The sequence below is a fragment of the Molothrus ater genome, chromosome 16 (assembly GCF_012460135.2).
Source record: "Molothrus ater isolate BHLD 08-10-18 breed brown headed cowbird chromosome 16, BPBGC_Mater_1.1, whole genome shotgun sequence".
Lineage (NCBI taxonomy): Eukaryota > Metazoa > Chordata > Aves > Passeriformes > Icteridae > Molothrus > Molothrus ater.
In genome coordinates this window covers 7,637,012-7,653,822 of record NC_050493.2, presented here as the reverse complement: position 1 = coordinate 7,653,822, position 16,811 = coordinate 7,637,012, and the positions used below count along the sequence as shown (strand labels likewise).

The 16,811-nt window shown below is 41.5% G+C and overlaps 1 protein-coding gene across 1 annotated transcript in view; it reads right to left on the bottom strand.

The window, feature by feature from the left end:
* Positions 1-2,010: 2,010 nt before the first annotated feature.
* Positions 2,011-16,811, bottom strand: part of PDILT (protein disulfide isomerase like, testis expressed) — a 24,216-nt gene continuing 9,415 nt past the window's right edge. The window contains 9 exon segments of the mRNA XM_036392560.1: positions 2,011-2,079; positions 3,794-3,883; positions 6,372-6,553; positions 7,920-8,040; positions 9,305-9,502; positions 10,457-10,582; positions 11,514-11,624; positions 12,209-12,346; positions 14,123-14,256. Coding sequence (XP_036248453.1) covers positions 2,011-2,079; positions 3,794-3,883; positions 6,372-6,553; positions 7,920-8,040; positions 9,305-9,502; positions 10,457-10,582; positions 11,514-11,624; positions 12,209-12,346; positions 14,123-14,256 — 1,169 coding nt within the window.

Sequence of the window (16,811 nt, the reverse complement as noted above, 5' to 3'; positions counted from 1 at the left end):
AGTGTCCTGGAGAACCTGTGTTTGATATCCAGAGGAGAACTGACTTCAGTGGGTAAGAGAGAGGCAGTTTTGGTACACCTCCATGGTCAAATTGACAAGTCATTGTTTCTGTGTTATTTGTAAATGAAGTCCTCTTAAGAAGGGTGCCTGAGAAACTCTTACAGCCAACTGCAACCCAACTGTCCAGCTGGAGCCTCCACCCACAGCAAACTTAGCTTGAACTCTTTAAAACCATCCCATCTTTGCCACTAAGTGACAGCATGATTTGGTCTCTGCTATACTGCAGTTCTATCAAAAATTTACTCTGTATTAAAAAAAAAGAGAACTAAACTTTACTTGTCATCTTCAAAGAAGAATTTTTCTTCAGATGGCAATAACTTGGCTGTGGCTCCCATCTCTCACCTCTACAGTGCTGACTTCTAAGCTGTAGTTTTCCTGTGAAGCTTTCAGCTCCTTCTCTCCATGGAGGTGATGATTCTGGCAGAAAGCCTGAGTGTGTGGAGCCCATCTGGTCTTTGCCCATTTCAGACAGGCTCAGTAAACTGCTCACAGAACCTGGTCAAAGACCTGCAAAACCCAGGTCGACCATATATAGGAATGGTGGTCTAGCCCTGAATGTGCTTCCACAAGGATCCTCTTCCATTAAGTGGATTTAATTGCAGTCCCAATGAACATTAATCCCAGCAGAGATTAAACTGTGCCCAAGGGGAATCAACATGAACTGTTTTCCTTTCTGTGTCTCCTTGTTACCTCCTCATTGGTGAAGAGCAGCTGACAGCCTCCTGAGGTGTGCTGCATGTGGAGCTCTATTTATTTGCAAGAACTGTGAAGTAAAGAAGTTAATAATTCACCTTAAATTTCAAAGTGTGCTTATTTAATTACATTTGGATAGCAAACAAGCCACCTGTCATGAACTGCACTTTTTAGCAAACCACCATAAATGTAAGAGGGCCAGTGGAAATTACCCAGCTCAGGTACTTTAAAACTGACCCTCTCTTGTTGACTGGTGTGACAGGTGAGGGTCAGCAGGTCTCCATGCTTCCTCTCAGTGCTGTATTCTTCACTGCAGTGATGGGGCCTTCTTCCATTCAGATGGGTGTTCCTTCCTTTGCTAAGTTTTCCCTATTTTTCCCCTGCTTACATAAGAAAGTGATTATTAGCATTAACAATTTGGAAACAGAGATTTTGAACACCTGTTTCTGAAATGGAATTCTGATGTGTTCTTCCTTCCCTAATTGTGTAAGAAAAGGTTTCAAAATTTTGGAATTATTTCTGCTTTATCTGGTCCTTGCAAGGAAGAAAATACTATTGTCCAGCAGTTTCAGTTGTCTCACTTCTTTAACATGTGGTTAAGGGACCCCACATAACTAGAATGAGAGTCATATTTATGACTTTGTGTGTTAGCCACAGTATTTTTCTAACTGGAATTAAATTTTATCTCTATTTCTGCATTTTTTACTACTTGATAATAAAAAAACCATGAACTGTTCCTTGCTGCCCCTTGGGGCTCAGCCCCTAGCTTCAATGACTTTTTCTGGAGATCACTCTAAGTATGCTTTTTGCAGTGTTAGACCCTTCTTTTTTTGGGAGCAGTTTGGGAGCAGTTCAAAGGAGTAGTTTCTCCTTTGAAAACATGAGGGCTGTTTTGGAGAGCAATCAGTTGCAATCTTGCTGCAGATCTTGTTCTGCAAGATAGTGTGATTTTATGTCTTGGTCTGTTTGCTGTGACATACACACCTTTCTAAAGAAGAGCAGTTTTATTAATAATAAAGCCACTGTTTAAGCAAAATTGACAGTATTTTAAGAACCCCTGAGAACTGATCCCAGTAAAACTAGGAGTTAAATTGGATTCAGAAGAGAAGTCACACATAACAAGCCATGGATACTAAATTCTTTACTTTTATTTTTTTATTCAGCTCTGTGTTCACTTGAGATGAGTCATTCTTCCATTGAGCTCCTTCCAGGAAGGATTCCCCACAATCCTGAGAATGTTTCTCTTTCTCTGAACTATTAAAGTTCTTTCTCTGTTATTACAGTTTCCTTTTGGCTGAAATCCTCTTTGATTCCTCCCACAGGATCCTTTTAAAAAAGAAAATGCAAGAGGAAAATTGCTTATTACAAATCTTCACAAAGACTCTAGTAATTCTTTAAAAAAAAATAAAATATTTTAAGATTAGTTGAAATGCAGATTTTCATATTTTCCAACTAAGGAACTTGAGGTCTCGTTAATGAGGTCAGAAATAGTACAGCTGTTGCTAAAATGCACTTTGTTTTCAAACCTTTTCACTGGTTTATGGCAAAGCTTAGATGGAGCTTTATGTGAAGATTTAATTTGAACTTAGAATACCACGTGTGCTGATGGACACAAGACTGTGTTTCTTTGGCAATCTCAAAAGAAATACCCTATTTATCTTGTTTGTGTGTTTGTGAATGCCCTGAGGTGAGGATGAGGAATTACTTCAAGAGGGGAGTTCGTATCAAGCACTGTACTGCAAATGGTCTAATACTGCAATTTTCTGGGAAAATGTGGTGGGTGTCAGGTAAGGGTGGAAAAAGTGAACAGATGAGAAAATGCCAATTACTTACCCCTTTTGCTACACAGAGCATGGTTTTGAGTGGTATTTTCTAAGCTGACTTTTTTACTTATTCTCTTATGTGAAATAAAGCATGAAGGAGAGACAGCAGAATATTCAGAGCTCAAATATTGCATGTAAAAGACTGTGTAGAACTCAACATATCTGCTTGAAACACAGTACTAAGGAACATGCAAAAGGCAGATATCAGGTGTGGGCTTTGGGTATTGGAAAGAAGAATTTTGCAGTGATTGGGTGTCTGGTCCTGCTCTGCAGCCTTCTGTGTCCCAGTACTAGCTCAGTCATCTCTCTCCAGCAGTAACTGCACATTGAAGCACTGAATGCAGGAGAAAATCAAAGCCTCTGGTGGAAATAAGTCTGCAAAATTAAAACTGTTTCTCCACCCACAGCCAGTTTTCCTACCAGCTGAAAAGAGTGTTGATAACGATTGCTACCCTGTGATCCCACTTCATGCTGGGCAGAAAGGGCCCAGGATTCTTACACTGGGTGGACAGTGTCTCCATTTACATGTCAGGAATTTTTCTGTTCCCTGTAGTTCTCTGTGTGGAGCTCAGTCACATTGCTCACTTACCATGTGTCTTTTTGCAGTGAAGTGTCTGTGATTAAATAACAGGCAGCTGTGGGACAGCAAACACTTCTCTGGTCTGATTTACAGTGCAGAAAAAAGGGTCAAGGAACTGACAACAATCACAACCAGACTGCTCAGAGAAGGGACATCCTGTGCTCTCAGCTGTGTCCTTGTTTTAGGAGGAAGAGAAGCTGCACTGAATGTAACAGAATGAGGTGAGCAATGGGGATTTGAACAGCTCTAACTCTGACACTTAGCTGGGGCTTTGTTTTTTCCATCTAAAAAATTGTGAGCAAGTGTTGCTGCACACCTGCCAGGGTGCAGGCTCCTTTGTGCTTGCTGCCAGGGCTGGTGTGTGACTCAGGGATAACACCAGCAGTGGGGGATGAGGCTTTGTGTGACAAGAGCAGGGATGTGAGTGCGTGTGTGCCTGCCAGGCTGTGCTACAAGGCTGCGGCTGCTGTGGGGATGGCACCAGCCATGAGCTGATCTGAACTGCTCAGAACCACCCCAGCCCTGGCCCAAGCAGGGGACCAGGAGGGTGGCTGGGCTGCAGCCAGCTCAGGGATGTCTCACAAGCTGGGAACCTGCCTGGCTTACACTGCAGGTCAGGTCTGGATCAAATGCCTACCTCCTCTCCTGGCTCTGCTTTCGTCTTTCTTTGTTCTTCTAAGAATTCAGAAAATGCCTCCAATGTGTATTCCCCAGTATAGGCCACCTCCTGAAAAAGAATTAAAGTTAAGTACGTAACTCTGTACACAAAATTTTGGACATAATGGCAAAATGGGGTGGGGGATTTGGGTTCTTTAGACTGACCAAACTCTAGACTTTTGTGCTCAGTTTAGAAAGCAAGGACAGAGGCACAGCAGGTTCCAACATTATATGAAAACTGAGTGTAAAGAAGAATATGTATATTCCTTAGAAGAAAAGGATTTGGATAAAAATCAACCATTATTTTCTGGTATTAGTTTGGGATCCTGCCAGCTACTGACATCAGTGGGGTTTTTTGTGCTTAACAATAAACATTGGTAAGATACTCTGAAGAGCAGAGTCTTTTAAGTGTCCAGCCATGCTATTCAAAACTGTTCAAAGATTTTGATGGAAATTCAAATTCTGGAATAGTTTTGAAATGCACTGTTGCACAGCTTGAAAGAAGAGGATGAAAATGAGCAGTGACATTAATTTTCTCATACTTCACCTTAAATTGGGGATTTCCTGAGGATTTTCTTCTGAGGAAGTTAATGAAAGAAGTAGTTTCAGTGTGTCTAGGCACCATATTATATTTTCAAGTTTCCTCCCCAAAAAACCTTTTCTCTCTGGAAGTATAAAAGGGTTTTGCACAACTTTTTTCTAAAAAAGTTGTAGAAGTTCATGTATGTGACACTGGGAATTATCTGCTGTTATCTGAGTATTTAGAAATAGCTGGAGGACTATTCTCAGCTGGGTTAAGCTCACTCCCACTGAGACCAATAATGTTGTGTTACTTTATAGGGGCTACTCTTACACCTGATTTGAGTTCAAAGGGCTGTAACCAAAACACCTCCACACTGGTGAGTTCACTAAAATTGTACACTTTTTGTATACTGAAAAAATTCATTTTAATATAAAGTGTGGCAGCTTTGAAACTACTTTTTTAATGTTTTTTATGTTTGTAAATCTAAGTTTCTCGAGAAAGATTATTTTATTTCTCCAGAGGCAATTAACATTATCAGCTGAGTCTTGATTTTTATCAACTCTGATGATGGCTGGAACCCCAGTTTCTCAGAGCCTGAAGATCTGTAAAGCCAGAGGAGCAGCTGATTCCTGCAGTGGTTACTGGGGATGTGTGTCAACACTTTTCATTACACTAATCTGTGCATGGGAGTATGTAAAAGTTCTTTTTCTCACTTAACCCATAGAAACAGATACCTGCAGGAACCTGCAATGCCAGCTAAGTACAAGATGAAATCTCTGCACTTGAGGGAAGTAGTGCAAAAACATGATGCACTAGGAAGAACTTGAGATTTCAAATACCCTTTAATTCCAGAGTCTTTTTAATTATGACACAATCCCTTAATAGTTAATGAAAGTTTTTACTGTTTGGGGGCTTTTTTTTTCTGTATTTGGGTTTTTTTGCAAAATTACATTTCTTTTTAGCATTTAAAGGGTTTCTGCTTTTCTGCTAGAAGACACTCACTCCTGTGAGCGTGCAGGACTGCAGTTCAATTCATCAGAAGTTGTGTATGCACATCTGAGAGGAGTATCTCTCAGAGATTAAACGAGGACATGGGTAAATGTCTCAGAATTTAATTTAAGTTTACTGCTAAGAAGAAAAATGAAAAGCTTAGTAATGCCCTAATTATAGTGGTATCTTTTTCTTTTTTTTTCACTTCAGCTATATTTTCTTTTTAATTAGATAATCTACATAGATGGAGAATGTAGCTATTTAATTTTTTTTTGCCTCCACTTTCAGCAGCATTTTCTAATTACTGTGCAACATAGCTGATTGATTAGGTAGCATATTGCAAAAATCATTGGTCTTGACAACAAATACTTATTACCAGTGGAGGCTGGGATACCAGAGCGAAGTAAAATTACTGGCTTAAATGTACAGTAGAAAGATTTTGATTTGGGTTTTGTGAAAATGTAGAGGAAAATAACAAGAGCAGTACCAACATTTTAGAGACATTTATCATACATGCTCTGGAAATAACTGGCACAAGTAGCTCTTTGAGAGAGCTTCTCTTGTCATGGTTTGAAGTAAAAAGGCACTGCAGTCATTGGGAGGTATCTGTAAATTCACTCCGAGCTGAGACTGTTGCTAGAACCCAACAGGCTGATTGGAGATGGTTAAACAGCAGCATGTGGTGCCCTGAGGACTTGTAGTGCAAGTGAGTAAATGATACCTGAAATGAGACAATAGAAGGGTTTCCCTCATATATAGGTTGAGAAAATAGAAGGGTTTCCCTCATATACAGGATGAGACAATAGAAAGGTTTCCCTCATATAGAGGATGAACCAGTAGAAGGGTTTCCCCATATACAGGATGAGACAATAGAAGAGTTTCATCTCTAATTCAGGTTCTTGGCAGCAATGCCTACTCAGAAGCCAGTGCTGAGCAGAAAAGACCAAATCTTTCCTAGTGACAGGACTCCTTTCTCCCTGTGACACCTGTGCAGGCACAGCCCCCTGCTTGCTGGGCCTCCCCGGTCTCCCCCAGAGGTTCTCACCTGGTGATGGGACCCGGCAGGGAAGAGCGTGAAGAAGGGATAGCGGTCCAGAGCCACGGCCAGGATGTCATTTGCTGTGACATCAATCTTTGCAATCATTATGTCTTTGTGGCTTTCATATTGCTCTCCCAGCTTATCCCAGACTGGCAGGAGTTTTCTGCACTCATGGGACCAAGGGGCATCTGCAAATTTAAGGATAAAATTATAAGGACACAGAAGTGCATGTGGTGGTGCAGTCACCGGGACCTATCTAGCCCTTCAGGTTAACAGGGTTTGTGGTAAATATCTGCTTGAAACCATTTGCCCTTCATGAATTTCACATTTCCATGTAGTGATAGTCATCCACTAACACATTTCTGATAGCAGTGCTGCTTTAGCTCTCTTTAGCCTCTTATGACTGTAACAAACACAGAACTTGGACTACTTTGCTGGAGGGGTGTGCCAGATAACCAGTGCCACCAATCTTAAGTCTTGCATCATTCCTGTGTTGAAATACTTGTCAGAACTACAAAATACTTCCTGCATAGTAAAATTAACTGTGCTATGCTAACAAATAAACTACACTATGTTGACTCTAGAAAGAGTTTGAGTCACGGTGCTGTTTTGACTCAGCACTGCACTGATGCAGGTCACCAGAAAAGCAAACTGCTGAGAGCCGTGTGTGTCCCTTTAAAAAGCTCACAACATAGTTGCCAATCCCTCAGTCAGGAGAACAATGCTCACACTTGGTTCACACAGAATTAAAATTTCAGGAGCACTTGACTGAATACAGTACATTCCCTGGCTTTCATTTCCAGAGGACTTGGTTCAATTCTTGCTTAGCTCATTCAGTTTGTTCATGATACTGAAATGTAAAAATTACTTGTGTGAGTGACACAGCTGCAGCCAGCAAGGAGGGTGGCAGGAATGTACTACCTTTAGGAATTTCTGGAATTCAGGGCAGTACAGCTAGCTGTCTATACTGCTGTTTATGCTGCATGTTTGCTTTACTGAAGGAGCTGAGGCACAAACTAATCCCTGCTGGCTGGTACAAGGATAGGGCAGAGGTTTCTTGCTGGAAAGAGTCATGTAAGGAAGCCACATCCCTTGCAGACAGAGGAGGAAAAAAAGAGTTACAATCTCCTAAACCACAATTCCTATCTGGGATTTAATCCTAGAGCATTATAATCAGACAATCTCAGTTAACTCTCCCTCTGCCCTTGGAAGACAGCCTGGCTCATGCTGTGCAACACGCTTCAATTGTACACCATGATGTTCCAGTGCCCTGTTGTCTTTCAATACAGAGATGTCAAATGGTCTTGACCAATATTTACTGAAGAGATGCAGTGCTACTCAGTGCAACACTAAGTCAGCAAAGGTATCAGAGCATTTCCACAGATACGACACAAATTTTTCTTCAATTCTTTCCAGAAACACTAAAAATTCACCGAGCTCAGATTCTGTAAAGTGCCAAGATTAGTTTGGTATATTAAGTATGAGCTTTCGTTTTTTCCTTCCAATTGATCATGTTATAGAAGTTTAAAATCTGAATTCAATGACAACACTTACAAAACATAACAAATACAGTCATGGTCTTATTGAAGATGATACTGTTGAAATTCTTCCCAACAAGCACTTTGACAGGCATCTTGTCCCAGTCTTGTGGAATTTCTTCACTAGGGAGATGTTGCTAAGCAGAAAAAGAAACATTGCTGTGAAAGTGCAGGGAACATTGAGAAACTGTGCTCTAGCTCAAGCTAATGTGAGTCTGATGGGACATTACCTAATGTGCTCTGTTACTGTCTGATAACTCTTTTCTATCATTACATCCTGGTCAGCCATGGTTCCACCTTCTCTCCCTTCAGCAGGAGCTGGGATCTCACACCCCAGGGTAGTTGGTGCTCAGAACTATTTGTCCCTCTCTTGAATACAGACTCTGTAGCAGACTGTCTGAAAATGATCCTTTGGAACACAGTTGTATTCCTTGTTCTGAATTCTGTTCCAATGTTCAGAAGCTGGACTACTGAACAGTTTATGTGTTGTGGGCTTTCAAAAATGATGTAAAACACACCAGGACATGTTCATTGCTGCTTAAATGTCTGCCTTCACCACCAATCATGGTCCCCACATGACTTCTACAATTTCCAGTGCAGGAGCTGGGAATTTCTCTTCTTTAACACCACGGCACAGTAACAGAAAGGCTCATGTGCCCCATGGAAGCAGATCTTGGTAAGAAAGAGGCCACATCCCCTCTGCTTCCATCCTTCTGCTCCCTTCCAGCACTAAACACAGGATCTACCTACTCACATTTCTTAAATTCTGCCTGCTCTCAGACTGACTGCTTTATCTTGTCTCCCTGTAAATCACCCTGAGGAGCACTGAATAAGCACAGCATTTTAATGCATTTTTCACATGAGTATGATGATGCCTCATTATGGCAGCAAATGCTGTATTTACCATTGGGAATGATCCCCCTGGGAAAATTCACTTTGCTAAACTTGCTTTAAACAAATACCAAATGTTAATCCTCTCTGAAACCGTCACTTTTTGATTTACTGGATTTTCCTGTAACCTTAAAATCTTTTGCAATGATTGTTTGCATCTCTCCCCAGCGAGGGAAAGGAAATATCTTCATTATAATATTGGAAAGATAGAGGCATAGGGAGGTTTTAAACCACTCAAATAAAACAGCTGGCATCAGTTAAAATATTGGGCATAAATGATCAATCCAGGATTTACATTGGAGGACTTGTAGTCCACCTCAGTTGTTAAATACAGAGGGATGCTCAGTCAACAGCTGAAGATGGTAGAGGAATGAATTAGGGTGAAAGTAGATTAATAAACCAGTGATCACAACAGGACACTGTTCTAATTTAAAAAGGGGGTGCTCTGCCAAGTTTTTGCTGTGTTTTAGCTGGTGTAGTAGAGAGCTGTCTCATTAGTAAAGGACATACCTTTGCTTTTCCATGTAGGTAGCTCTGGCAGAATTCTTTCAGGTTCTCCACAGTCACCTCATCTGCAGGCATTTTGTACCTGGCCTCGCTGGTGAGATTGAGGATTCTCACAGCAGGAACATCGATGTCCCTGATGCGGAAATACTCAAAAATCCGTCCATTCCTTGCTTCATTAGTATCCACCCAAACAAACAGTATCTGGTGATAAAGAGAGAATCATGCACCTGGTTGGGCCTTCCAGCTTTGGTTTAGCCATTTTGGAGAAATGGATTGTGGAGCTTGGCAGTGGGGAAGCATCTAACCTTAAATTCAAGGAACTGTGCAGGATCATTTTTGGTCTGAGACCAAAACCCAGAAGCTCTGTGGACTTTATTACACCTTGATCCTAGTTAATAACAAATGCTAAAGCAGCCAAAAGTACTGAAGCTTTTCCCTCTGTCCCTTCACAGTGCTTTGCTATCACATCTTTCAGTAACACTTCTAAATTACCTCCCAATGTGCTTATTACTCTTCTTCATAAATCTTAACAGGACAGAAGAGCTGAAAGACCTGTAATCCATATGAATTTACCAATATGTGATATTTTTCTACAAGATGATTACTATTCTTCAGTGTCTCATGTACCTGGAGCAGGAGTAGCACCATGGAAAACCAAAATACTTGTGTGTATACTGCCTATAACTGTGTCTATACATGCAAACACGTGGCTGCAGGCAAGGCTATGCACATACCTTGCAATATTCCACAGGTTTTGTAGCTGCTCCAGCCTTTTCTTCAGGCAATATTATGAGATCCTCATGGTATTTCCTGGTAGAGCCAGAAATTGCCAGAATTTTTCTAAAACTACCTTTGGCTGGAAGTTGCTCCCAGAAAATTATATTTGTAAAATCTGAAACAAGTTAATTTGGAGCAGCTGGAATTAGTACTCCTCTTTGTGGTGTTTGTGTTTTAAAGAATCATTTCCAAGTGAAGTTTATCTTTCAGCTTGTCCTTAACAAATTCAGATAATTGTTACTGAAACTGTTTTTAAATGGTTTGGTAGCGTTAGAAGATGGACTGACAGCAGTGTATTTTTACCAGTAATATTGGTGAGTGGTTTTCCACTGATCTTTTGGCATTCCTATTTGCAAATCTGGATTCAGAGTTACAAACCTTTCCTCTGAATTGTGCAGCAGCAGACTGGTAGTTTTCGTAAATCTCATTGAATGTCTCCGAGTTCATTGGGGTGAACAGCAGGATGTGATTTTCAACAGGGACATCAAAAATCTTCACAGATGTCTGGGAAACAAAAGACTCAACATCTGCTCCGCTCTTTGTAGGCAGAACAGTGAATCAGAGGCTCAGCATATCAGTATCCCTAGGCTCTGCTATTGCAAATTTTACTTTTTAAGACTCAGTTCCCAGTCATTTCCATAACCATTGGATTTTGTTTCATTGTTTTAAAGCAGATAAAGTAAGAAGAATCAGCAGCTGATGAGGTTTTTTTTTTTTTTCTGTTCCAGGAAAAACCACATCGTTATTCATAGATTTTTACAGTCTGAAGGGATTGTGATCTTTAGTCTGACCTCCTGTACAAAACACACAGAAGAATTAATGCTGAAAGTAAAAGCTGGTGTTACCCAGGGAGGCCCAGCTGCAGCAGCTGTGGGGGCAAGACCTGTCTGGGCACTTCCTTCCCTTCTCGTGGCATCAGCAGCTGGTATCTCCTTCCCTGCCCAGGACTACCTTTCTTCTCATGCCACCCTATAAACAGAGGCAATGGGGTGTCCCCCAGGCCAGCAGGGATTTCCATGGCTTTCCATTCCTACCTGCACTAGCAACAATTACTGCTGGTTTCTTTCCTTCTTGCCTTGGCCCAGAGCTCCCTGTGGCTGTGTTGGGGAGGAATGTTTGGAGCCAGGATTAGGGACTGACCTTCCAACCTCCCACCCAACTTAGCTCAGAACTCACTGTTCCACCAGCCACTCCTCCTCATGACCTTCCAACACATCTAGGAAACACCACCTTGCCAGAGGGAAGCATCATTTGGCCTGGGTTAGACCAAGAGCTGGGTTCTGCTGGCATTTCTAGATGTGTTTAAGAGTCGCCTTGTCAAACAAGCAAAGACAATTCCCACTCCCTAAGGTGCAGAGTAGCTCCCTGGGTCTCTTTCTGCATGGATTTCTGTCTTTCTCACATAGTTTTTGCTAACACAGTGAAATGCACATACCTCAATGTTATATTCAGTGACCAAATCCAAGGTGAAGGTTTTGATTAGCCTTGTCAGGCCCAGTTTGCTCTGCCTACCATCTTCAAGCACTTCATTATGCACAGGTTTTCCCTGGACAAATAGTGAAGTTTGTGAGGTTGTTGGCCTTATCAACTATAGGAACAAAATGACAGGCTTTAAAAGCAAGAGTTTTATGATCCTCAGCAACTGAAATTCCATAGCTTGTAAAATGATTGTCACAGCTAGATTGCAGAACAAGATTACTGCTAAAATTCAAGGTACAGCTGACAGTTTTAATTTGTTCAGTAATGTTGACATACTGAAAGATCTTTCCTACATCGATACACACTATCTGTGAGATATGCTCACTCAGGAAATCATTGGTCTGACTACTTCCTAGTCTAAATATTGCTGGTACTCTCTGCAGTTTTGGTTTCATTGTTGGCCACTTCTGTTGTGGACTGGAAGAAATTTCCCGGTCAAAAGCAACACACAAAAAAAGAGGTGAATGTCTGCAAATCTCACTGAACTTTGGCAGCAAATGTTGATTAGAATGCAGATTGGAAATATCCAATATAATCTATATCCAGATCCTTAAGCATAAAATGTATATATAACCTGAAAAATTCCCAAACTGCCTTTCCAGAGCCCACAGATGTCACCACACCTTACCTGCTAGACTTTTGTACTCCTACCTCCTTAAACACAACGAGAGAGTTCCTTTGGACACCGTAGTTAGCACAGATATCCTCACTGGCTGTCATCCCAAAAGGCATCTCTGGCACATCTCTGGCTGTCTCACAGAAAACTTCCACACTGTCATTGTGAAGTTCCTAGTCCCAGAAAGAGTATTCATTAAGACTTTGCCCTACATCCTGCTAAGATGTGTAGGAGTTAGAGCTCCAGGTGAAGCAGGCCCCTAAAATCTTGTGAAGTAAAGAGCCAAGTATAATTGTAAAGTGGATAATGCTTTCCAGGATTACCTCTAAGGGGAGATCCTAGGAGTGCTGTGACACAGCTTGTGCTGGCTGGCCTGGGTCAGCAGGGATGGTGGGGGGTCCCCTCTGTCCTCCCTGCACTGATCTCATCCTCCCTGCCCTCCCCTGGCACTGCCACCCTCTGCAAAGCCTTCTGCAGGCTGGGAGGGATGGTGCCAGCTGCTCCCTGCACAGCTGGCAGGAGGTGAGGGATGACAGGAGGGCTCTCTGCTCACAAGAGGAGCTGACTGGCACATCTGGGGCTTTTGACTGAGTGCTCTTCAAGGCAGGGACCTTGACTCCTGCATCTGTCAAATAGTCACTCTGCTGTCCACCCTCAAACTAATAGTAAATAAGCAGGATGAAAGGCAACAGCACTTCCAGATTTGATTTAATCAATTATTTCATGCTAGATGAATAGTAATTTCAATGCTGAGACCTTCCAACACATCCTGGCACTCATATTTGTGAGCAATCTGTGAGTAATAGAAGCCCAAATACAGCTCTTAATTTCCTTGGACACTGTTTTGTTGGCTTTTACCCATTAAATTTCTGACATGCCCTAGCTCAAGCTCATCTATTGTCATTTCAGCCCTGAGCTAAACCAGTGTCCAGTCAAACACATCTGCAGGCAATATCTGCTATCAGTGTGGTTCAGGGAACTCTCTGGCATCACTGTGATAGAAAGAGCTTCTCAATTTCCCCCAGCACTGGAAAACTGCCTTCCTTCCTTCCTAAATGGCTGCAAGCAGATTGCTGCAAAGCAAAATTCTGGGCACTGAGCATTTTCACAGTTTGTCCTGTTATGTTCTATGTGCTCACCAGCTTTGTAACTATGGGGCATTTTGGTAATGAATCCTGTTTTTCATATCCACAGAACTTGGACTGTCTGCTGTAGCCAGCACATTTGGGATATTATCAGTTCAGGTATGAGTCCAGACATTGTGTTTTTAACTGGGCAGAGAGATATCAGAATAAAAGTCACTTTAGTTAGAGAAAATCCTTGATTGAATTTCCAGATATTAAAGATCTCAAGGACACATTGAAAAAGCAGGAAAAAGCTGTTCCTGTTTTATTCACTCTGACAGCATTTCTACTGACTGTTGATCACTAGCATTCAGCCCAAATCCTAGGAACCTTATTCTGCTCTGGAAAATGGTTGAATTTGCTTAAGAGAGGACTATGTGTTTTGGATCCTATACAGTGGGAATACTTTATGACTTCCTATCCATGCAGATTTGTCCTTCTTCACATCAGGAAAATTTGGGGGAGATTGGCAGAAGGCCTTTCTCTGAGGATGCAGGAAACACTGCTGTGACCAGCCAGAGCTGTGCAGACACTGCTGGAGCACCCTGCTCTCAGAAGCAGATCTCAGGGTCTCTGTGCCCAGGTACTGGTTAAGGAAATGTGCTGTGGTGTAAGATTCCCTTATTTCTGCCTCTGCTTGTCTAAAAGTGTGAAAAAATACATAGAGACTGTTAAATTTTATTTTTCAAATGTGGAGAAAACTGAGGGTCTGCATTTTTCTGGTGAGTTCTTGGTCTTTTGGATGTGTGGGCTGTGTTGGTGATAGCAAGCAGTACATCCCAAAGCTGGAACAGAACCAGCCTTTTGAGTTTTCCAGATAATTACCCTAAAGAAGCCAATCACTGCTAAATCACCAGCTTTTATCATGGCTTCAGCCTGATCAGTAGAGTTGATTAAAACAGTGCTAGGTCCTGTTCTTCTTTTTACCCATGTAATAAAGGCTGAGGCTTTTCTGACTCCTGTGGAAGGAAAAGAGAGTTAAAATGAAAATCAAAATGAATGCAGAAATTTCTGTGCAATCTGAAAGAGGCAGTGGAGGTGCAGAGGGATGCTGAATACAAATGGACTTGGGCTCCTTAGGATTGAGGTCTAAGCTGACTGAGAGGGGGTTTGAGGTATCCAAGTTCAACCTCAGGTTCTATCACCATTTAAACTACTGTGACTCTAGAAGACCAACAGTGGATCAGTACAGCTTTTTCTGAGACCTCTGCAAATGGTTTTACATCCAGTTAAATGGACATGGAGAATAGAGATGAGGAAATTCAGACAGGTAGGAAACCTGTCCTGCAAGATTTCATGTGTCCCAAAATCACAGTAAGCTATAAAGTGCTATCGACCTAAGGTTTAATCCAGAATGACTTCAAACCAATTGCAGATTTTATTGAACTGTTTGTTCAATTACATTAGGTGCCAAAATTGTTCCTTTGATGCTGCAGGAGGGATCTGATAGGCACAGAGACGTGTTAAAATGCCTCTGTGGGGCCATAGCATCACTTCAGTTTAGACATAAGAAACAAAGCTGAAGTGTCAAAGTTGTCATTTAGTTCTGGATTGTTCCATCTTTTGGCTTCCAAATTACTACTACCACTTTTACTGAGATTATAGTCAGTCTGTTTATTTGGTAAATTGTCCTAAGCTTTCAGAAGTTTTAGAGTATTGAATCTCTTTTAAAATTACATTTTTAAACTATCATGTTTTCAGAGGAATTTGAGGCAAGAAACTGAGGCTCAGGCCATTAAAATCTTAGCCCTTTCATCTCTGTATGACAGACAGGCTTGCTGGACCAGAGTAAGGGTTAATTAAAATCATACATTAAAAAGAAAAAGTGTTAGAGTCAAGATGTATGGTACAAGTGGATTATCAGAGATGCAAGTCCTGATACTGTGCATTTTAGCAGTCTGACAAGATCAAAATTGAGTCAGACTGTTTTACTGCCACAATTTTGCAGCAGACAGCAAAGCAACTAGTTTAAAATACTTTCTTTTCTTTTTTTGAGTGAAGCAGGCAGTCATCTGCCCTGGAGTGTACAGGCTGCAGAACAAAGTGCAGAGCAGTATCTAGTGGCCACATAGTGCTTGACTTCTGCTCTCTAAAGGGAGAATTGAGGTCTTGTCACTTATGTCAGTGCTCTAGCCCCTAAGCATGTTTTCTGTGTGGTTAATCTTTCTATTGAGTTCCTTTACTCAGCCTGTGTACTGGCAAATTTCTGACCTTGCAGTTGTGACTGATGATTTCACAAAGCCTAGAATTTGGCTTTCATGTTATGTCCATTGCCAGGGACATCATTCAAAAATTCCATCTTCCATAAAGAGTTTAATTAATTTATTTATTTAAGTAAGGTCTGCAGGGGTTTTTTTGTGCCATGAAGTATGTACCAAGTCCTGTATGAGAAGTCATTGGGTGGCCAGTGCACATTTCCAATTGCCAATGCTCAGTGGCTGAAAAGCCAAACGTGTATGTGAGGTTTTACTCAGTGTTGCACATAATCATTTACCCGTGAACAAAATGTAATTTAAGCCATTGTTGGTGGTACATGTGCTCCAAATGATTGGTGCTGAATGCCTTGTAAAAAGCACAGAGCAGCAGCCAGTTTCCCAATTCTTGCATCTTGCTAGAAAGTGTGCCTGAAATAGCAACTCTCCGCTGCAGGGCAACTGTGTGTGTGCTGTTACAACTCTCTGTGCTCACTGTTTCACACCAGAAAATCTGTCAGGTTTACCAGTTTAAGAGAGGTTTTCTTGTCAATGCTGTAGATTTAATCAGAGGCTGAAGGTGGGGGCTTTTGCTTTCAGGCATCAGCCCCTCTAATAGAAGTTCAGTATGGCACATCACGCTTTCGGTGGCATTTGTGCAGAGGCTGCTGTTTGCACAAGTCTGGGTGCTGGGAACTTGGTAAGAAATTCAATAGCAAGGAGGAGCAAGTTGCTAAAAATACTGAAGATCAGGTTTCAGCAGGAGCCACTGGGGGCTCAGCAGTTAAAGATATCTTAGCACTGGGTTGTGTACAAGTTCAGGAGGGAAACTTTGGGTTCCTTTTTTTGTTCGTTGTATTAAAGTTGTGACTCACCTCACCTGTATTTGCTGAGTACACCAAGAGGTGCTTGACCAAATCAAGCAATTTTTATCACCTCTGTAAAAGTTCATCATTTTATGAAAAACATAACCTTCTTTGAATGTACTAAAAGTGAACAAAAATGTTTAATAAGACCTGGGTTTCTGGGATTGCTCAAGTCTGTGGTTGCCTTTGCTTAATAGCTTTCTGTAAAATACTTCAAATTATTCCATGTTTTATTCTAAGCCACATATGAGCTCCCTCTGATGGCTAAATGGCAAAATTATTTTCCTTAGCTTAGGAAGTGGATCTGTATGTTAAGGACGCTGTGAATTCCCAGTTCTTTGTTAGATGTAGTGTTGCTCCAGCCTGTTTCTGTAGGCACACTGCCCATGGGAATTGCAGTGGATCAGCAGAGTAATGGAGCAGTTTAGGGACCCAGTTCTTGTTTGGCATAACTCA